The sequence below is a fragment of the Balaenoptera musculus genome, chromosome 15, assembly GCF_009873245.2.
Source record: "Balaenoptera musculus isolate JJ_BM4_2016_0621 chromosome 15, mBalMus1.pri.v3, whole genome shotgun sequence".
Lineage (NCBI taxonomy): Eukaryota > Metazoa > Chordata > Mammalia > Artiodactyla > Balaenopteridae > Balaenoptera > Balaenoptera musculus.
Window position 1 is genome coordinate 71,988,556 of NC_045799.1, and position 20,571 is coordinate 72,009,126.

Here is a 20,571-nt window from a genome sequence, read left to right on the forward strand (position 1 = left end):
GGGAATTCCCTGGCGGTCCAGTGGTTAGGACTCCACGTTTTCACTGCTGAGGACATGGGTTCAGTTCCTCGTCGGGGAACTAAGATCCCGAAAGCCACAGGGTGGGCTAATAAATAAATAAATAAAAAATAAATCCACCCTTGAGAGGAATTCCTCTCGGGTCTCAGCATCAGAAAGAGCTTGGCATCTCCAGGGCTCCAGCTTGGTTCTGGCTAGGAGCAGAGTGGAAGGCAAGCTGCCATGTTCAGGTCTCGCCACTGCCTGGGAGCTTGGGGTTCAGTGACTGTGTAATGGGACTTCCAACCAGCCAGGCGGGTCTGGAAGGGGTGGCAGGTGTGTCAAAGGTGTGAAGGTGCCCAAACTCCTCAGGCTTTGTGGATCCTGATTCTTCATTAATCTTAACCCCTTTTGGGCTCTTTCCCAGTCCTTGTCTCCCCCAGGGCCCCACCAGATGCCCAGGGCAGAGTGATACCCCAGCCCTCCACCAGGAGTGTCTAGACTCACCCTCCCCCACTCTCGCTACTCTTCTGCAAAATGGCCTGCCAAAGGCAAGAGGCTGCATTTCAGAGGGTCTGGTGTCCCAGATGCAGTGATGACACCTGCAGCTTTGACCTTGAACCCCTCCTGTAAATTTGCCCATGGCTCAGTGACACCCCCAGGAGTTAGAATGACCCTAAAGACCCCTCCATCCTGCCCCTCTGGGGGACGCTTGGGTCTAGACACCTGTACACTGCCCATCCAGGTCACACCTCACCCCCTCTGGGGCAACAAAGACAAACAGCCCCACAGGTTCCCACTTCCCAGTCTGGCTCAGGAAGGCACTGTCCCCCTAACACACAGGAGGGGGAAAGAAATGGCTCATTTCCTATTCATTCATGAGCACTGATTCCCTGTCTCAGGCTAACTGGTGAAGACAGGCCAGGAAAAGCCGCTCTGGGTGCTGCGTCAGACGTCTGTGCTACTGGGCGCTGTGGAAGAAATGCTGACCAACCTGGGAAGTGGGAGTGGGAGTCAGGAAGCCTTTAGGAAAAGGAGGTCTAGAGCTAAGTTGCGACAGACATAGTCACTGGTCTCCCTGGAGAGTCTGAAAAGAGAGAAGGGCATCACTGGCCAGGCCTGGAGAAGTGAATTATTTGTCCTGTTCTGGGAGCAGGCTGGAGCCTAGAGCCTGGCGTTGGGGGAGGCCGGAAGGAAGGAAAGCAAAGGCAGTTGTGGAGCTGGAGGGGCTGGCTCAGGCCAGGCCATGCAAAACCTTCTATCAGCTTCAAGCTTTTTAACTTTGAGGGCAATGTGGAGCCTTTAAAAGTTTCAGTGAGGGGCTTCCCTGGTGGCACAGTGGTTAAGAATCCACCTGCCAATGCAGGGGACACGGGTTCAAGCCCTGGTCCGGGAAGATCCCACATGCCGCGGAGCAACTAAGCCCGTGCGCCACAACTACTGAGCCTGCACACCACAACTACTGAAGCCCACGTGCCTAGAGCCCGTGCTCAGCCACAGGAGAAGCCACTGCAATGAGAAGCCCGTGCACCGCAACGAAGAGGAGCCCCCGCTCGCCGCAACTATAGAAAGCCTGCACGCAGCAACGAAGACCCAACACAGCCAAAGATAAATTTTTTTTAAAAAAGTGATGCCTATTAAAAAAAAAAAAGTTTCAGTGAAAGGCAAGGGACTTCACTTCTGTGGTCTTCCTCCCCCAAACCCATAACCCAAATCTAATCATGGGGGTAATACCAGACAAGCCCAAACTTTAGGAATTTGACAAAATACCTAACCAGCACTCCTCAAACTGGTCAAGGTCAGTGAAAACAAGTCTGAGGACCAGACGGAACAGAGGAAGCTAAGGAGACATGACAGCTAAATGTCCTGCAGTGTCCCAGACCGGGACACTGAAACAGAAGACAGGCACTAGGGAAAAGCTAGTAAAATATAAAGTGTGAGGTTTAGTGAACGGTAATCCATCCATAAAATGGAATGTTAGCCAACAATAAAAAAGAATAAAGTACTGTTACACATTACATGGATGAATCTTGAAAACATGCTAAGTAGAAGAAGCAGACACAGAAAACACAGAAGACCACGTATGGTATGATTCCATTGTAGGAAATGTCCAGAATAGGCAAATCTACAGGGACAGGAAGTAGATTAGAGGTTGGCAGGGCCTGGAGGGTGAGGGGGGGGTGGAGAGGAATAGGGAGGAACTGCTGACGGGTGGGGTTTCTTTTAGAGAAAAATGTTCTAAAATGAGATTGTAGCAATGGTTGCACAACCCTGTGAATGTAAAAACAATGGTACTTTAAATGGGTGGATTCTATCTCAATAAAGCTGTTTAAAAATAGCAAGGTCATTGGTTCATTGGTTGTAACAAATGTACTACTGAAAGATGTTAACAATAGGGGAAGCTGGGTGAACTCTCTGTACTATATTTGTAAATTTTCTGTTCATCTACAAAATTATTCTAAGATATACAAAGCTTATATAAAAATTATATATGTACACACACATAAATATATACACAGTTTGCTTTTTTTAAAGGCAAGGGAGTTAAGTGTTGACAGGGGCTTGAAATAGGGACATGGCAAAGGGAGAATTTACTGATGCTCATGAAGGAGAGGCATTCAGCTGGATGGAGTGTTAGTTTCCTATTGAGGCTATAACAAATGACCCCAAACTTAACAACTTAAAACAACACGATTTTATTAGTTCTAGAAGAGGTCAAAAGTCCAAAATGGTTTTCACTGGGCTAAAACCCACAGTGGGGCTGCATTTCTTTGTGGAGACTCTGGGAAGAACCCGTTTTCTTGCCTTTTCCAGCTTCTACAGGCTGCTGCATTCCTCGGTACATGGCCCCTTCTTCCATCTTCAAACCCAGCCGTGGGTATAACATCTTCATCCCCCTCTCACTTTGACCCGCCTCAGTCCCTTTCATGTAATAGGACCCTTGTGGTTACACTGGGCCCACCTCAATAATCCAGAATAATCCCCCCATCTTGGTCATTAACATAATCACATTTCAAGGTCCCTTTTGCCATATAGTCATATATTCACAAGTGGCCATCTCTGGGGGCCCTCATTCTGCCTACACATGGTGTCTTCAGGGAGGTGAACACAGGAGGCTGTACGGGTGGGGAAGGTGAGGTCAGCTTTGGATTGTGGACCCCGGGGTGCCTGTGGGACATCCAGGGGAACTGCCCCCCACGGCTTCCATCTATTCACCAAACACTAAGTACTTCCCATGAGTCGGTCATTGGGGATATAAACGTGAACACTGTATTTCACTGGTCCTAAGACATCTGTTTTTCACTTTGGAACATTTCTGAAATCAGGAGGCAGCTCTGAATCAATGACATCTTACAACTGCAATGCGCAGGCTTTTCTAACTGACACATAAAGTAAGACATCTTACAACTGAAGGCGTCTTGAAGTCAATGAAATCCAGGTCTGGGCTGGCACTAGAATGGGCCTAATTATGGTAGTAGTTAATTATTATACAAGTTGGGTGCCTCACTAGAGCATCAAGTATCCCCACGTCGCCCCTGCAGCCTTCCCTGGTTCCAAGCCTGACTCCTTCCACCCTCCCATCTGCCCCCATGGCTCTGGTGCTTGACTCTCCCATGGCTAACGGACTCCACCAGAGCCCCGGCCACACCCACGCTCAGCTCCACCACAGCAGGGTCCACGAAATGGCCCCTTTCCCCAGGTGTAACCTCAGTCCTGGAGTCAGGCCCAGTGGTTTTCCACCTGGCTGCACATGGGAAACACCTGGGAGCTTTTTAAAGCCCCAAACACAGGCCAGTACCTAGATCAATTCATTCAGAAACTCTGCGGAGTGATGTTACAGCTCCCCATAAAACTCCAACAGAGAGCCAAGGTGGAGAGCTAACCGGTGTGAGTGAGGAGAGGCATGAGGCAGCACCGGTGGGAGGTGGGAGGTGTTTGGTTCAGACTATACAGTCATGCGTTTAAGTCTTCCTCCCAATCCCTCCCCCTGACTCTGAGTTCCTGGGAGGGGACCAGTCCAGTTCTCTCAGTTCCCTCAAGGCACTAACCAGTGTCAGACACATTGTTGGGGCCCAGGAAATGTAAGCTACAGGGCTTCCAAGGCCAGACAGAAAAGGCCTGGTGCCAAGAAAGGTCTTCGAAGGGAGCCCACTGGGTCTGGGCCCGCCCTCTGACGTGCTGTGTAACCTCCAGTGAGACACTGCCCATCTCTGTGCCTGTACAAAGCATGACTGGCCCAGGTGGCCTTGAAAGGTCCTTCAAGTGCCAACATTGAGTCTAGACTTTACCTAAGAGGCCGTTTCTATCCACTTCTAAGAAGTCTGAGGCAGTGGGGAGCCAGTGAGTATCAGCTTTCCTGCTCACTCCCAACAGATGTCCCAGCCTTTCCAGGCCTAAAGTCTCCACTTCTGGGGCTCTGTCCTGCACTGGCTGAAAGGCAGAGCATCTTAGGTCCTAAAAGCCAAAGACCTAAGAACAGCAAAACAAGAACCGCCAGAGGATTCTGGAGAACGGCATGTGAGTGGAGAAATTTTTAGATGAACAAAATCCAGGTTGGGAGACCACAGGACACCTGACAGGCCCAGCTCTGCCCTGAGGACTGGTAAACAAAGGTGAGGTGGTTCAAGGGACCAGAGACAAACTCCCAAGGAGGAACTTCAGGAGAGGAAACACTCAAGGGCCAAAGCAAGTCCAAAGGGGTCTGGAAAAGGTCCCCGGCTTCTGGCCATCAGCCCAGCCAAGGTCCTAATATACAACTAAAGGCTTTTATTGGGAAAAGGAAGTTGACTGAAAAGTGGCCCCCAATATCCTCACTGCCTAAGGCAGCCGGGGCCTCCTCCACAGAATCCAGGAAAGAAGAGGCCACCAAACTCGGCCCTCAGTAGGCTCAGGTGTAGAGGTCAAAATCAATCCGTTTGGAGTTGTAGAACTGTCCGCCGGGGGCGTCCAGCTTCCGGCAATAAACACCGTCCGGGAAATAGCCTTCATTCACCCAGGTCTGCAAGAAGAGAGGGCAGAGCTCGGGGAGGACTAATGGGGTGGGGGGAGGGAAAGAAGAGGCAAAGTGAAGAAGAAAGGAGCTTACCTGCATCTGGGTGCTGGAGAAGGGCCCATACAGCTCAGCATCCCCTGTGTTCTCCCACTTATATTCCCACATCACATCGGCCAGACCATCTCCAGGCGACTCTGTTTCTAAAATAACAGGCAGAGCCATCTGGGCCTCAAGGGGCCTGCCCCTGCCCACAACACCCCTCCTCTGCCCTTCAATCTTACCTCCTCTCTGGGCAGGGGTTGGGGTCTCCAGCTCCCCCTCCGCCACTTCCTCAGCAAACATGTCCAGGGAGGGTGGGGCTGTGGGGTCACGGGGTCCCTGGGTCTGGCACCCCAACCCCTTCAGCCGCATGGCCAATCGTTCCCTTGTCTCCTGATACACTCCAAGGTTGCCCCGAGCCACCATCTGGTCAGCCAACCCGGAGAGCCGGTCCAGGCGCTGGGGGGAACTGGGCCGCGCAGGCCCCTTGCTGCCCCCTTTGCCTCCTCCTCGGGCTCCCAGACGCCTCAGTGCCCCAGCCACTGTCTCTCTTGGCAACATCAGCTCCAGAAGGCCCTCCAGGAGGGCTTGGGCGCTCATTGGTGTCTGGCCCAAGCTGTCCTCCTCCTCTGAGTCTGACGGCGGCCGCTGATTAGGCGGCCGCTCCCTGATCTTTACCTGCAACGTGAAAATGGGAGGGTTTTATTTCTGACAAACTGCCAGCAAGGCCCAGGCCCAGCCATGCCAGCCTCTGGACCTCACCCAGTCAATGTTGTCCAGCCAGCTGTCTCGGATCTGAGCTTCCCGGTTCAGGAAATAGTTGCCATCAGCATCAAAGTGGCCTTCCTCCATCTCTTCCTGCAGGTTGAAGGGTGTGATCCGCACACCTCCCTCACTGGGGAGTGTGGCTGCTTCCTGACCTGCACCAAAGACACAGGCGTCCCATGCTAGGAATGCAAAAAAGAGACAGGAGCCTCCTGTGCTCTGTGACCTCAGAAGCCCCTATTTGTTCCTCCAGCAGAAAGTCAACTCTTGGCTATAGCTCACCTTCTACATCCTCTGAAGCCAAGATGTCATATTTGCTGGACCCTTCATCATCATCCTCCTCATCGCTGTCCAAAGAGTGTTTGCCTTTGAAGCGGCTCCCAGGACCTCCTGCCCCAGCCACAGGGTCCACCAACTGTGGGCAGGAGTCAGAAATCGAGAGAGATGCAGGTTACTGGCTATTACTCAAAACACTCTAGGATCTAGACTCAAACTGAAAATCCTGCAAATCCATTTCTCAGAGCACATAGAAAAGCTAGCCCTTTCCACCTTTTCTTTGTCCCTCCAGATTTCTCTCCTGGTTTCTAGCTTTTTTTCCTCCCTTCACTCCTCCCCAGAACGCAGGAATCTGGCCCCCTCACCTTTTTCTTGGGGACACTGATTTCATCCTCATCATCCTCATCTCCCACGCCTTGGAAGGTCACTTTCCTCTTTGGCATGACTGGACAGAGGGGCCTTTCCCAAGCTGAGCCGAGGAAAAGGGTGCAGATTAAAGGAACTGGGTGAGGAGAATACTCACCGCGAGAGAGTCTCCCGCACAACAAATCTTTCCCTTGGTCGGTACTGGATCCAGTTTGCGAGGGGAGGGAGCACAGAATCAGGGGCCAAAAGGGCAGATGGCACCCAAGAGGCCCCCAGGACTTGCTCTGGCATCCGAAAGAGCTGCTGGAGCGGGGATGGAGAGGTGGACGCGCGGAGGAGCTCCCCACGGGCACCCCCACCCTTGAGACGGGCTCCCCCGCGTGACCACCACCATTCCCGGCCCCCGCAGTCCTGGGCGCGACGTTGCTCCGCGAGCAGATACCCGCTCAACCACCTCCAGCTTCCTCGTAGCCCGCGGGGCCCCGGCGAACCCAGGACCTGGCACCCTGGCAGCCCCGCTCCTCCCTGCGCCGAACTCCCAACTCCGTGGGGTGACCCCCAACTGTCCTGGGCTGTGTACAAATCAGAGAGGCGGCAGAGCCACGAGGACTCCAGCAATCCCGCCGGCGCGCGCTCACCTAAAGACCCAGGAAAGGCGGGGGAATACCGGGAGACAGGTTTTCGCCAGGTCTACATCCGGGGCACCCGCCCGCCACCACCCGGAAGAGAACTGAGGAAGGCGCCAGGGAAGGCCGGAAGTGGCTTCACTCGTGTTAGACGACTAACTGAAGGAGCGGGCGGAAGTACGCGCTGAGCGGGGAAAGACACCCCCTCCCAGAAGTGACGTGAGCCGTGTGGGGCGACGATGGCGAGCAGAGGGGACGTATGAACGCCTAGACCCTGATCGGACGAGAGGGATGGCCGGAAGTGGTCTCGATTCCCTCCTACAGCAGTAGAGGCTCTGGGGAGAAAGCGGAGCGCGCTTTACCTAAAGGGGCGCCCAGAGTCACGTTGGAGGGGCAAAGTCCCAGCAGGGCCGCTGGGTCCCTGCCCTTGTTTCCCTTTCCCCGGTTGAGTCTCCTTTTCTCCAGGGCTAGCTCTGCGCCTTTCATCATCTCATTAGAGATCCTGCCTTCCTACTCTCAGCGTCCCGTTGTCCGCCCTCTCCTAGTTCGAGGTGCGGCCTTGCTCTTGTCCCAGAAGGGATGCTCGGTTCTCCTGGGGCACTTTCCCAACCCAACTCCTTTTAGGACCCAGGGGAAGTCATTTACCCCACGCCTACCCCCTGGGCAATTTCCTGGTTTCTGAGGTGGGAAGAGCCATAATAGGAGAGGTGGCAGTGGCACCTGTGCCCAGTACCGAGGCCGTAAGTTCCTTGTGCCCTCATCTCAGGTAGGCCTGGAAAAGGGCAGTAGTGGATACCCATGCCCCCCCCCTCAAACAGGACCCCAGCCCAGCAGCCCCTGCCCAGGTTTTGTAATCTGTCCCAAGGGGCAGAGCTGGGGTTGGGAAGCGGGAGGAGGTCCCAGTGCTCAGGGTACAAGACCTCTACCTCTTGAGGATACTCAGTCTGAATCCCAGTAGGCCAAGGCTGTGCCCAGAAAGAGCCTACTGGAGCCAGAGGAGGGCACTGGGGGCAGCTGGGGTCCCTAGGATAACCAGACGGACCACCCCTCCTTTCTCCTGCCCCTAGGGTTTCCTCCCAGATTGGACTACCGTGAAACTGCACCACAAGTCCGTGCTCAGTTTCTTCCGTGGGTACAGAACACAGGCTCCGGACCGGGAAGGCATCCTGCTGAAGAAGGGGGCCAGAAATACCAGCTACCAGCACCGCTGGTTCATCCTCCGGGGAAACCTCCTCTTCTACCTGGAACACCAGGCTGACCCACACACCCCTGAGCCTCATCCTGTTAGAGAACTGCCAGGTGGAGCCACGCCTTGGGGCCACAGAACCCTACACCTTTACCATCCTGACCCCAGGGGTAGAAGGGGGGCAGGCCTACAAGCTGGCAGCAGAAAACCAGAAGCTGGGAGCCTGGCTGTGCTGCTACGCCCCCTGGAGGCCCAGCACCAGGAGCTGTGCCAGGCAGCTGGACAAGAGACCAGCTCACCCCCAGAGGACTGGGGCTCCCCACAGTACAGAAAGGGCAGTACCCTCTCCAGCTTGCAGGAGTTGCACGAGCACTTTGGGAAGGAGATCCGGGTGCTGCAGGCGGCGGGCACACAGACGGCTCCAGGAGGCCAGTGCAACGGGGGCAGCGGATCCCAAGCAGAGGTGGAGCGGGAGCTCAACCACTGTGTTGATGAGTGACTAATAGACCAAAGGCCAAAAGGTACCTACCTGCCGAGACCAGGAGACCAGCCGATTGCTTCAAGAGACACCCAGATCCTGACTAGCTCCATCACTCCCTCCCTCCTTCCTTGTCCTTATTCTAACCCCCTTCATCAAATAACAATGCAGGAGACAGGCCCAGGTACAACAGCAGGTTCTTTTCCGGTTCCTCAAAGCGCCGCACAGGGTGGGGGCAGAGACAGAAGAAAATGTAAACATTGGGTTCCACCGCCTGGAGCTCAAGGGAAGACCCCTTACCCAGGTAGGGGCTGGAGGGTTGGAAGGGAACAAGGTGAAAGGTGGGAGCCCTGGTGAGACAAAGCAGGGGAGGCCTGAGAATACAGAGAAAGGTAGGTGAAGAGGAAGGAGAGCAAGGAGGGTGGTGGTGGGGAACACTTCCTGCTCCAGTGCATGTCCCCTTAAATAAACCAGCGTGCAAGAACACGGTGGAGGAAAACCAAAGGACAGAAGAGAGTGAACACCCCCACCCTGGGCCAACCAGGTCCTCCGTACATAATTACAACACGGAGATGTCCAGAAGGAGAACACGAAGAGCCTGGGCCCCCCGCCAGGAAGTGGGGGGAGACAGGCAGGACTGAAGAAGGGAAAAGGAACCCAGCTCCACTTCATGGGTAAGGGGAGTGACTGGAGTGTAAGAATCTGAAAACCGCTGACTCCCATCGCCAAAAGTCACCCCTGTGGTGACAAAAGGCCAATCAGGACAGCACCTGGGAAGGGATCCCAGAGGGAATCAGGGCAGGAGAGACAGAGACCCCAGCTGGGCCTAACTGGAGGCGAGGGCTCCAGACTTGTTCACTGCTGCCCCAGGGAAATGCAGCTGCCCCACGTACTCTGGCTGTCCTGGCCATGTAGGAATCAGCAGCTGGCAAGGAGATGGGGAATCAAGCCACTTTCCTCAGAAAGAGGGACAGCCTGCCAAGGGGGCTGGGAGCAGCACCCCAGGCCAAGGCCTGCTCTCGGCTGAGGGAAAAAGAGGGGCCCTGCAGTCCAGCCCCAGGGCAGAGGTCAGAAGTAAGCATCCTGCCGGGCCTCTGATGCTGAGGGCCTGTCCCCGCCATCCTGGGGGGCGGGGGGTCCATCTGCCTTCCGACGCAGCGACAGCTTCCTGCCCTGAGCCTTCTTCTCCTGCTTCTGCCGCTCCTTCTCCTGCTTCTGCCGCTCCTTCTCCTGCTTCTGCCGCTCCTTCTCCTGCTTCTGCCGCTCCTTCTCCTGCTTCTCCCGCTCCTTCTCCTGCTTCTGCCGCTCCTTCTCCTGCCTCCGGGCCTCCTTGCTGGGAGCCAGTGGGGTGCTGTTGCCAGTAGGCGAAGGAAGGGATGGATGCAGTCCCTCAGCAGTGACCAGAGGCCCTGGGGCAGGCCCAGCACTGGCCCTGCGGACAGGAGGGGGTGGAGAGGGGGCCCCTCCAGCTGCCCGGGAGCCTCGGCTCTTGAGGCCAGGGAGGCTGAGGAGGCTGGAGGAGGGGCCCAGGGGTGGCTGCTGCCGCCGACGCTCCTCATGGATCGCCCGGGAACCGTGTAGTCTCCGTGAGGGCCGATACTGCAGCTCGCCCCGGGTTTCCCGCCACTTCTTGAGCTGGGCTGAGTTCTCTCGCTCAATCAGTGCTTCTGTCACTGGGAGGTTGGTCACCTAGATGGAGAAGAAATGGGTACCGGAATAAGGTTGGGGGTGGGGATGGGCCAAAGCAGGTGTGAGTTATGCTAAGGCTAGGACCTACCTCATGCACCAGGAAGTCCTCCTGCATGCACTGCTGGGGCAGATTGCGCAGCTGCTCCATAGTTTCATACATGCCTTGGCAGGAGCGCAGCTTCTCCACAGAGCCCAGCGTGTGCCGCAGCAGCACCAGGGCCACCCGGAAGATGATCTTGACGCCTGCAGGGTCCAAGGAAGAGAGGCTGGATGATCAGCCCGGGATCTCAGCCTGTCCCATTTAGGAGGAACTCACAGCCCCCATCCCTGTCTACTGCCAACCTTACAGATGAGAAACTGAGGCCCCAAGAAGGGAAACAAGCTGCCATGGGTTTTAGGTTCCTGGGAGGTAAAGCAAGCTGTGGGCTGGTGGCAGAGCCAACAAGATCAGGCCTCAGTTTCTCCAGCCCCCAAGACAGCTTCCAGTGAAGCCTCTGTCAGCAGGCCACCCTCTGGCAGCCACCATGGAAACCGCAGCCCCGTCATGGCCTGAATGGCTACAGAAGTACCTTCACAGAAGAACATATCCCAGACACGTAGCACTGAAGCCCAGGGAAGGGTGCGGGCAAAGATGCACATGAACCATTCTGTCATGTACAGCACGGGGTCAATGCGCTGCCGTCGCAGGTGCCGATGTGCCAGTGGGGAGGCCCGGCGCAACAGCGCAAAAAAGATTTCTCCATCCAGTTGAATGGCCTCCTGGAAGTGGGACAAACCATGAGAAGAGGCCTGCTGTGGACCCTTGGGGTAGAACCGGCCCTGGTAGTCAGTACCCATCCACAAAGTGGGATCCTCACCTCAGTGGGGGAGGCCCAGAACAGAGGGACAGAATGGTACAGCGTGGGGCAGGACAAGGACCACCCTGCAGTCTTGGGGAAAAGTCACAGCCCCAGTTGCACCCAGCCTCCAGACACTCACCAGCCCTGCACTATAGTAACCGGGGAGGTACTTGTCGCAGATCTGCACCAGGCACCAAAAGGCTTGCTGAGAAGGGCAAGAACAAGGAGGGAGTGATGGGGCCTGAGAAACAGGGAGGAGGGAGCTCCCCCATCACCACTGCAGGCCAAGATCCTCCCAGCCCCTCCCCAACCAGGCCCAGCGTCTGCTGACCTCAGCAGGCATGTGCATGAGCAGCACTGCGGCCACGGGGGCCTGGGCCTGGCAGTAGCCCTCATCGGGCCGGTAGATAGTGTAGGCCTTCAGGATTCGATACAGGTCCTGTTGCCTGTGGGTATGGGGAAAGACCATGAGGAAAGTCACAGGAGTTGGGAGCTCTCACCCCCAAACTAACCCGCACCCCCCCCAGAGCCCCCCTATATCCCGTGGCAGATCAACCCCAGAGCTTTACCACCACACACCTCTATCCACCTTCCTAATCCTGCCTATCAAGCTTAAGCCAAAGACTCAGACCGTAACCTAAGCTTTGTTCCAGGCTCTAGGCTTCCGCCCTTGCGCCCTTGCCTGCACATCCACGTGCTCCCCACCCATGTCCCCACACGGGCTGTGCTCTCTGTCTGCCCCCATCCCGTAAACCTTCAAGGTCATCTTCTTCAGGAAGCTTTTCAATAGCATCAGCCCTCCTCTGGCACTGTCTGAATGCTTTTACTGCCCCAGAGCAGGCGCTCTCCCAGGGCAGGCCCTGCCTTATCTGTCTGACTGGATTTCATCAGTTCCCCCGGGGCAGAGCCCTGGTTCTCGGTGTAGGCTTGGGAAGCCAGCTGTGCCTCAGACCTTTCTCTTGTCTCTGCATCCAAAGAATAAACTCTCTGCCCTAGATCTGTTCCTCTCCCCTGAGGGTGCCCCATCGCTGTGTGTGGGAATCCCATCCCCTCAGCCCCACATCAGAAAACAGCGAGCCTTCCATCACTCCCCACAGCTAATCATCAAGTCGTATCAACACTACCTTCTGAATTTCATTCACGTCTATTCCCTCTCTCCGCCGCCACAGCCACTGAGCAGCTCAGACCTTCATCTCTTAACCAGGACGATGTAATAACCTCCCAGGATCCTCTCCCTGCCTCCAGTCACACACTCTTGACCACTGCTTACAGTAGTGTTTCTCAAAATTCAGTCACTGAAGTGTGACCTTCATTTGTGCTTTATCTGCACACCACCCCACTATTTTTCTCCACTTTGTAATAACGTCCATGAAATGACAGGTTTGATATACTAGTTATTTCATCTAATATGTATTAAAATAAACATGTAACTTCCCTAAGCTCCCATGCTACATTCACCCACCTGCCTGCTTCTGTGCCCCTGCCTTCTCCCCCGTTGCTATGGGTGAACTATCTGTGATCCTGGCCAACCACAGCCTTTCCACTTGGGCACTGGGTCCCATCCCCTCTCGCCTACACAGGCCATCCCTCCAGCAACCTTCCCATTGTTTGTGCGTCATCCATTTTTCTCTAACTACAGAGGCTGGCATACCAACATGTCATTTCTTCTAGCTTAAAAAAAAAAAACACCTCTTGTGACTTCCCTGGCGGCCCAATGGTTAAGACTCCATGCTTCCACTGCAGGGGGTGCGGGTTCGAGCCCTAGTCAGGGAAATAAGACCCCACATGCCACAGGGCATGGCCAAAAAACAAACAAACAAACACCTCTCTCTACCCAACCTTCCCCTCTGAATACCACACCGTTTCTTTCCTACCTATTCAGCCAAACCCACCTAGAGTACGGACTTGCTATCTTCAATTTCTTTCCTCCCATCCTCCAGTCAGGCTTTAGCCCACTGCTCCACACAAAACTGCTTTTATCAAGGTCACCAATGACCTCGACATTGCTAGATCCAGAGGTCGATTTGCAGACTTCACTTTACTTGACCCGTCAGCAGCATTTCATACAGCTGATCCCGAAACCCCTCTTCACTTTGCTTCCAGGAATCACACTCTCCTGGTTTTCCTTATACCTCACCAGCTTCTTCCAGGCTCCTTTACAGGTTCTTTCTCATCTTCCCATTCTTGAAATGTTGGAGCTGCAGGGCTCAATCTTTGAACAGCTTCCTTTCGTATCTATACTTGCTGCCTTGATGACCTCATCTAGTCCCATGGGTGAGATCTGGTCCCATCTAGAGCCTGACAACTCTCAATTTCCAATCTGTCTCCAGTTTAAACCTCTCCCTGGATGTTGTGTCCATTGTACATCCAGCTTACTTGGCATCTCCATCTGGATATCCAGTGAATATTTCAAACTTCACATTCCAAAAATGAGCTCCTGATATACCCTTCAAGCCTATTTTCCCCCCAGTTTTCCCCATCCATATCAGTATATTGCAACTCCATTCATTCTAGTTTCTTTCTAAGACCAAAAACCTTAAGAGTCTTCCTTAATTACTCTCTCTCTCTCTCTCTCTCTCACACACACACACACACGCACGCACACACACACACTCTCCACATCTAATCCACTGGCAAATTATTTTGGCTTTACCTTCAAAATATATCCAGTTTCACGGCTACCATCCTGGTCTATCTATCATCATCTCTTTCCTGGATTATGGAAATAGTCTACCTGGTCTCTCTGCTTCTGGCCTTGTCTCCTATAGTCTATTGTCAGCACAGCAGCCAGAAATGATCCTTTTTTTTTTTTTTTCCAGCCGCACTGCACAGCATGTGGGATCTTAGTTCCCCGACCAGGGATCAAACCCATGCCCCCTGCAGTGGAAGCATAGTCTTAACCACTGGTCAGCCACGGAAGTCCCAGAATGATCTTTTTAAAACACAAGTCAGATCAGGTCACTTGTAACCCCATCTCGGCTCACATTCTCTTTTCCCCTTTCTTGCTTTAAACTCTTCTATTTACCACCATTGTACATACAACATACTTTCATTCTTTATTTTATTTATTGTCTACCCTTACTAAAATATAAGCCCTGAGGGGGCAGCTGTCATCTGTAGCTAAAACAGTACCTGGCAGATAGCAGGCGCTTGACAAATATTTGCTGAAAGGATGAACTTACTGTTAAAAAAATGTCCATCAACATGCTCCCAAAAGGAGCTGAGAACCACCTAAAAACATCACACACCACTAGGAAGCGATATATAGCCTTCGTGAGGAAGCCGGGCAAACAGAACAAAGATCGAAAGGCCTGGGCACAGCATTTAAGGGCCCTTAATTGCTTTTACAGCCTCAGCTCTACCCAACCCCACTGCCCAGACACAGCTTACATAACCCCCAAGCCAGGAAAAACCTGCCCCTTGCTCTGCTCCCATCTATCCTTTAAAATCTAGTTCAAATGCAACCTCTTCAATGAGCCCTTGATGTGCCTCCCCTTCCCCTCACCAGCACCCCACCCCACCCCACCCCCATCACCCTGAGTCAGAGTCTCCCTCCCAGGAGACTTCCTTCAACATGGCTAGACACTCAATCCATTAAGGACCACTGCTGTAGAAGTTCTGGAAGGCAAGAACTGCTTTCAACCCAGCCCTGTATCCACCACTGACTCACGTAGTCAGGTCGCCTTACCCATGCCCGCCTCGAGCAGCAAACATCTCATGGAAAGGGAACTGACGGTGCAGGTCCTTCTCAATCACATCCAGCCACTTAGGGTCCCCAGGAGCCCGTTCCAGCTCCTGCAGTGGGACAGCTGAGATTATCTCAGGATCTGGGGGAACTGATGATACCCTTCACACAGACTGTCACACGTCCCCACACCCTGGAGCTGTGCGCACCTCAAACTTGCCCGGGTTCTGCTCCAGGAGTTCCTTGCTATTGGACAAGTACTGCCAGGCCTTGGCTCTGAGGGAGGATGGGATCCCCTTCCGGCAGCGCAGTTTCACCTAAGGCAGAGTGGCAGGCAGGGGAACAGCTTCAGTGGCAGGCACAGCCTCCAAGCTTTCCCCAGCAGTCCTCGGGCTCCCTGGGACACTTGCCCCACATCCCATAGGCTTCACTCCACTGGACCCCGCCTGGCCTTCTATCTTTAAAGCTACTCCTCCCCCCAGGCCCAAGTACCACCTACCCCCAACATGGTCCGGAGAGCAGATACTATCAGGTTCCTGGGCTTCCCCAGAGCACAGGGGCCCACCCTGTCCTCCCCACCCCCACCATGTCCATTGCCCTGCCCACCACAGCCTTCTCAAACCTTCTGGAAACGCCGTGACAGCCACTTATCCCAGTGACTGAACATCTCCAACCATTTGAGCTCCCGCTGCCGAGCCACATCCACAGGAATGGAGCTCTCTCTGAGGATATGGGGAGTATGGAAGAGGTCAGTAGCAGTAGTATAAAATCTAGATTACTGGGGGAACTGAGGCAAGCCACCTCCCCAAGCTCAAAAATGAGAGATCAGACCATAAAAGCATTTTGTGAGCTACCAATACCAAACATTAGGACGTCTGGTCATTCTGGCCATCCAAGGTCCTAGTTCACTACACTAAATGGAATTTCCTTGGAATCTCTGAACAGAGATCACATTCTCATGTTGGATCGCTACACAGAGGCTGTGTTCAAATCCCATTTCAGACACATACAAGTTTGGGGAGAGAGCACGGAATATTGAAAAGCTACACTTTGCATTAGACCTGGATCCAAGTTCTAGGTTTGCCACCTATTCACTGTGTGGCCTTGGGCAAGTCACTCTCTAAGCCTCAATCTCCTCATGTGTAAGATGGAGAGAAAAACAGTATCTACCTAAGAGGTTATATGAGATAACACATAGCAGCGACTCAGTAAGTAACAGCAATTATTATCCATAAAATAAAATACATAACAAACATACTTCCCTGTCCCCTTAGAAGCAACTGTCTGAGTTTCCTTCTTCCAGACTCAAGATCCCTTGCACCATCTGCAATTTCCGCTACCTCCTCCTCCCTGAAATCACCCCACGTTCCCAAGCAAATGAAGCTCTCCTTGCACTGTTTGCTCACTGTTCTGTCAGAGCTTCGCACTCACGATACCCCATCAGTCTTGAAACAGTTAGTTGTAGGAGCCAGTACCAGGTGAGTGGAATGGAAGAAAGAGCTTGGGTTTCCAGATAGACCTGAGCTCAAAGCCCAGTTGTCCCTTAGAAGTTGGGGAGTCTTGGCAAGTGATAACCTAAGTCTCTTCCTTATAAATGTAAAAAGGAATGCCACCACCTACATCACAAAGTTATGAGAGGACTATTGAGAAACTGTATATAAAGAACTGTTAAATGGGAGGTTTAATGTTAGTTTCTTTTGTCCCAGAAGCTCCTTACACTAAAAGGTGATTTCTCATTAATCTCTATCATAAGGCAATTCCAAACTCTACTAAAGGCCAGGAAGAGTAAGATAACTTTCCTGCCCTCAAAAGGTCACAAGCTAGCAGGGGAGATAACTGCAATATGTGAGGGAAATGCAATGACAAAGATGCACAGAAGAGGCACCTAATTGGAGGAGGGTTAATGGATATCAAGGAAGGTTTCCTGGAGGAAGGGACATCTGAGGTAATCCATGAAGGACTGAGTAGAACATGGCAGGGAAAGACCGGGAGAAGGGCATTCCTGGCTGATAGTACAGCCTGAGTATGAAGGGAGAAAGACTACAATCACTTCAACAGGACCACAGCACGCAGTGCATGGTGAGAAGGCAGTGGAAAAGAAGACCAGAGAGGCTGGCAGAGCCAGATCATAAGGAGCCTGTGTGCAGGCTAAAGCGCTTGGACTTTATCCTGTGGACAGTGCGGAGCTGCTAACAGCTTTTAAGGTAACGTGCGCCACAGTCAGCCTTGCCTCAGAAGTAGATTCTGCCAGCATGGAAGATGGATTTTAGAGGGACAAAATTAAAAGCAGAGAATTAGCACCCAGCACGGTGCCTGGTACACAAGAGGGGCTCACTAAAATCCAATTCAATCCAAGTTCCTCAGGGCAGCAGAGTATTGAGGAGAGTGCCATTGGTCACACAGATCCAAATTATTTGAGTGGGGCAATTCACTCAACTGCTCTAATCCTGTTTCTTCATCTATAAATTAGGTACAGCAATGCATCCCTCATGCATGGGAAAGCACCAGGGTCAAACTTCAGTTGCCCTCCCCACACAGGACCGAGAATGTTGGTACTCAAAGGTTTTCTGATTTTTTTGTTGGATTATAATCCCTCCCACAGGGCTTCCCCCAACACCAGGCAGGTCCCCCTCACCCCAACACGCACAGCCATGACTAAATCCTACTCATTCTTCACGATTCAGATCAGTCCAGCTGAATTCCCAGACTGGGCAAAAGATCCCTTCCCTAGCTGCTCACAAAACCTTGTGATGATCTCCAGGCTAAACCTAACATATTATATTGAAACCAACTGTTTAAGTATTTGTCTCTCCCTCTAGATGATGAGCACCTTGAAATGATTATTTTATCCTTAGTACCCAGCACAGGGGCTGGCACTAGGGGTTCTCAGGCAATGCTGTAAACTGAACTGACCAGCAGGTTAAAGGGGTACAGGAACAATGATCCAAAGAGAGGGAAGGAAGAAGTCAGAAGCAATCACATCCTCACCTCAGAAGTGACTCAGGCCCCTGGAGGGAACTAGGAAAGAGTAAGCCCGGCTGGGGAGATGAGGAAATGGGGAAGAGGCCTCCTCCACCCCCTTTCCTTCAGTGAAAACACAAGACTGCTCTTCTGTTTCACACAGGGGCCCTACCTTCAGAGTCTCTCCTCCATCAAACAGACTTCCCCACCTCACCACCCCATCAGACCTAGGGCTATGGGGGAAGGGAGGTGCCTGCATCCCTCCAGACTTTCTCTCTAAGGAACCAAAGATCTCTACTAGAACCCCTGTCCAGCCAACCCTCCAGAATACCTGACCTGTAGCTGGAGTTTCCCATCAAGGAGGTGGGACAACCTGAGGTATCATCTCATTCAACCTTTCACTTCACAGAGGAGGAAAGTGAGGCACTAACTCAAATGTGGAAGGCACTAACTCAAGGGCACACACACACCAAAGGCAAGGCTTAGGCTCAAACCCAGAACTCCCGACACCTGGTCTCAAACCCTAACACGCTGGTGCCACAGAAACCTCAGGAAGCTCTAGGCATGATAAGGATTGTTAAGCATGCCATTCCCACTAATCACCCCGTGGATCCTCAGAGGAGGATGGGCAGCGAGAGTGTGGGCAAGGTGTATCATCCCCCCACCCTGCAACCTCTACTTCCCTGAAGCAGGCCCGCTGGGTGTCCACTGGGTACTCACAGGCTGCCCGAATACTGGCTGCCCCCAAGGAAGCCGTACTTGTCCGTCTTGCGCAGGGCCAGCCCATTTATCTCCGAGTCTGAGCCCATGGAGCTCACATCATCCGCCAAGGACTCTAAGGTTCCAGACATGAGGCTCACGGAGTCCAAGTAGCTCAGAGTGTCTGGGGCCTGCCCTCGAGGCCCAGAGATGCCAGGTCCCAGGCTGGACGTGGAGCCTAGGTCCTGAGAGTTTTCAGCAGGCTCCGGAGCTGGGGTCACCGTCACGACAGCTGCCAGAGCCTCACACGTCCCTGAAGGGCCTGTGCCAGGCCCTGAAGGGTCCTCTGGAGCCTGTCCTGTTGATGCTGATGCTGCAGCTCCATGTCCACTTGTCACCTGTCCTGCTGTCACTGCTGCAACCCGTGCAGTCACTCCTGAGGCCACTGTGGTTCCCGGCTTGGGGGCAAGCGGGGGTTTGGCGGTCAGGGCCCCAGGAGCCGTTCTTGAAGGGGTCCTGGTGCGGGTCCCGGTGAGGGTACCTGGCCCAGGATCGGGTGAGGTTCTGGCCTCCTCCGTCTTCGGAGAGTCTGCCCCTGGGGCCAGAGCCATGGACCTCTCGGCTCCTGCCACAGCCTCGGGCACCAAGGGCTCTGGGTCGGAGACTTGCGCCCTCAGGGCTTCGGGTGAGGCCTCCAGGGTCAGCCCCACCTCCGTGCTGCCGGTGACTGTCGGGGCGGGGGCCAGGGCCGAGTCCGAGGTCTGGGTTGGACCCGGTACCCATGCGGGCCGCGCCTCCCCGGGGGCCACCAGGGTGACCGGGGCCGAAGTGGCCGTGGTCACTGGCGGCCCCGGAGCTACCACCACGACGGGCCCGGCCCGGGAGCCGCGGGGCGGCGGCGACGGGGCCGCGGGGGCGCCATGACGGCGCGGCGGGGCCACCAGGGGCGCCGGGCCCGTCTCCATGACCGCGGGCCGCCCCTCACATCCCCCCGCCGCGGCGGCCGCAAAAGGCGCCGCCCCTCAGGCCGCTCCCCACCGCCCGCCGAGGAAGGGGAAAGGGTGAAGGGCGCGGCCCGGCGCGCGCCGGGGTCGTTGCTGGCGCGCGGGCGGCCACCCGGCGCGCGGAGCCAGGGCACGGGTCCCGGGGCGCCAGGCGCCGGGGTCTCGCTCGCTCCCTCTCCCCGCCTTTCGCACTCTCGCCGCCACCCCCTCCCTCCCGCTTCGGGCGAGCGGCCCACCTCGCGCCTGCGCACAAGCCCCGGTGCTGGCCAAGCGGCCAGCGTTTCGGCGCTTCACGCCTGCGCGCGGGCGGCCCCATCGCGCTCCTTTTTTCTCCCGCCTCGTCAGAGGGCTTGGACGAATAATAGGAGAGAGAGAACTGGGTTTCTGCCAATCGTTGGAAGTGTGGGTGGGGCTGGAGGTGGGAAGGGGGTGGGTAATTTGGGAAGAAGAAACAGAGAAGACGGAGGTTATAAAACCAATGAGAGGGGGAGTGAAGGCAGGAGGAGGCGGGACGAAGGGAGTAACTAATAGAAAAGCGGGAAGATGAACGTCCTGGCCAATAAAGATGGCTGAAGAGTGAAAAACTGTGGAAGGAGGCGGGTGCTGTGCGAGAAGAGGCGGGCCTGCCTAATAGGAATGGTTAAAAGGGAGCCAATGAAAAGGGGAGTAGGCGGAGGTCAAATTGACAGACAGTGATGTCTATTTGGGCGGTGACAGACAGCATCCGCAGTCAATAGGAGCTGAGGGATTCTTTGGGTCTCCCAAGAAGGTCAGGAAGAAATGACAGCTGGGAGGGGAGGGTGAAATTTGCCTCGTCAGCCAATGAATGCATTCTCTCACTTTAGCAACAGGAGGAAGATAGACAGCTGTCTCAGCCAATGGCAGCATCCAAAGGGAAGGGGTGCTGCCAGCAGGCAGTGCCAAGCCAGGGATGTCGGTGACAACCGGAGACAAGCGCGGGAGGAGGG

General features: G+C 54.3%; 3 protein-coding genes across 7 annotated transcripts; 1 reads left to right on the top strand and 2 right to left on the bottom strand.

The window, feature by feature from the left end:
- Positions 1-2,677: 2,677 nt before the first annotated feature.
- On the bottom strand, positions 2,678-7,184 carry CD2BP2 (CD2 cytoplasmic tail binding protein 2). Of its 4 annotated transcripts, none has more exons than XM_036825094.1 (7): positions 7,075-7,184; positions 6,436-6,539; positions 6,077-6,209; positions 5,792-5,949; positions 5,272-5,707; positions 5,084-5,190; positions 2,678-4,996 (listed from the first exon to the last, which is right to left on the bottom strand). In XM_036825094.1, exons 2-7 carry the CDS (start codon positions 6,511-6,513, stop codon positions 4,886-4,888), a joined length of 1,023 nt encoding a protein of 340 aa, XP_036680989.1. In that variant the 5' UTR covers positions 6,514-6,539; positions 7,075-7,184; the 3' UTR covers positions 2,678-4,885. The 4 variants fall into 4 exon arrangements, with proteins under 4 accessions (XP_036680989.1, XP_036680993.1, XP_036680992.1 ...); XM_036825098.1 differs by lacking the exon at positions 7,075-7,184 and adding an exon at positions 6,928-7,067; XM_036825097.1 differs by lacking the exon at positions 7,075-7,184 and adding an exon at positions 6,891-7,067.
- On the top strand, positions 6,751-8,782 carry LOC118881661. Its single transcript, XM_036826783.1, has 4 exons — positions 6,751-6,758; positions 6,875-7,239; positions 7,746-7,828; positions 8,130-8,782. Exons 1-4 carry the CDS (start codon positions 6,751-6,753, stop codon positions 8,745-8,747), a joined length of 1,074 nt encoding a protein of 357 aa, XP_036682678.1. The 3' UTR covers positions 8,748-8,782.
- Positions 8,783-8,906: 124 nt separating this feature from the next.
- Positions 8,907-19,812, bottom strand: TBC1D10B (TBC1 domain family member 10B). Of its 2 annotated transcripts, XM_036825092.1 has the most exons (9): positions 18,621-19,810; positions 15,562-15,661; positions 15,149-15,256; positions 14,943-15,049; positions 11,586-11,700; positions 11,394-11,459; positions 10,985-11,174; positions 10,504-10,658; positions 8,907-10,415 (listed from the first exon to the last, which is right to left on the bottom strand). In XM_036825092.1, exons 1-9 carry the CDS (start codon positions 19,562-19,564, stop codon positions 9,795-9,797), a joined length of 2,406 nt encoding a protein of 801 aa, XP_036680987.1. In that variant the 5' UTR covers positions 19,565-19,810; the 3' UTR covers positions 8,907-9,794. The 2 variants fall into 2 exon arrangements, with proteins under 2 accessions (XP_036680987.1, XP_036680988.1); XM_036825093.1 differs by lacking the exons at positions 14,943-15,049; positions 15,149-15,256; positions 15,562-15,661 and having other exon boundaries at positions 18,621-19,812.
- Positions 19,813-20,571: the final 759 nt, after the last annotated feature.

Excerpts from the sequence above, each read along its gene's own strand:
- CD2BP2 (XM_036825094.1), bottom strand. The coding sequence starts at position 6,513 with ATGCCAAAGAGGAAAGTGACCTTCCAAGGCGTGGGAGATGAGGATGAT. Across the intron at positions 5,950-6,076 it reads GGCTTCAGAGGATGTAGAAG|GTCAGGAAGCAGCCACACTC; the intron begins GTGAGCTATAGC and ends TCTTTGGTGCAG. Across the intron at positions 4,997-5,083 it reads TCTCCAGCACCCAGATGCAG|ACCTGGGTGAATGAAGGCTA; the intron begins GTAAGCTCCTTT and ends CTCTTCTTGCAG.
- LOC118881661 (XM_036826783.1), top strand. Across the intron at positions 7,240-7,745 it reads AACTGAAGGAGCGGGCGGAA|GTGGGAAGAGCCATAATAGG; the intron begins GTACGCGCTGAG and ends CTGGTTTCTGAG. Across the intron at positions 7,829-8,129 it reads TCCTTGTGCCCTCATCTCAG|GGTTTCCTCCCAGATTGGAC; the intron begins GTAGGCCTGGAA and ends TCCTGCCCCTAG.
- TBC1D10B (XM_036825092.1), bottom strand. The coding sequence starts at position 19,564 with ATGGAGACGGGCCCGGCGCCCCTGGTGGCCCCGCCGCGCCGTCATGGC. Across the intron at positions 15,257-15,561 it reads TGTCACGGCGTTTCCAGAAG|GTGAAACTGCGCTGCCGGAA; the intron begins GTTTGAGAAGGC and ends ACTCTGCCTTAG. Across the intron at positions 11,701-14,942 it reads GCTGCTCGAGGCGGGCATGG|GCAACAGGACCTGTATCGAA; the intron begins GTAAGGCGACCT and ends CCATACCCACAG.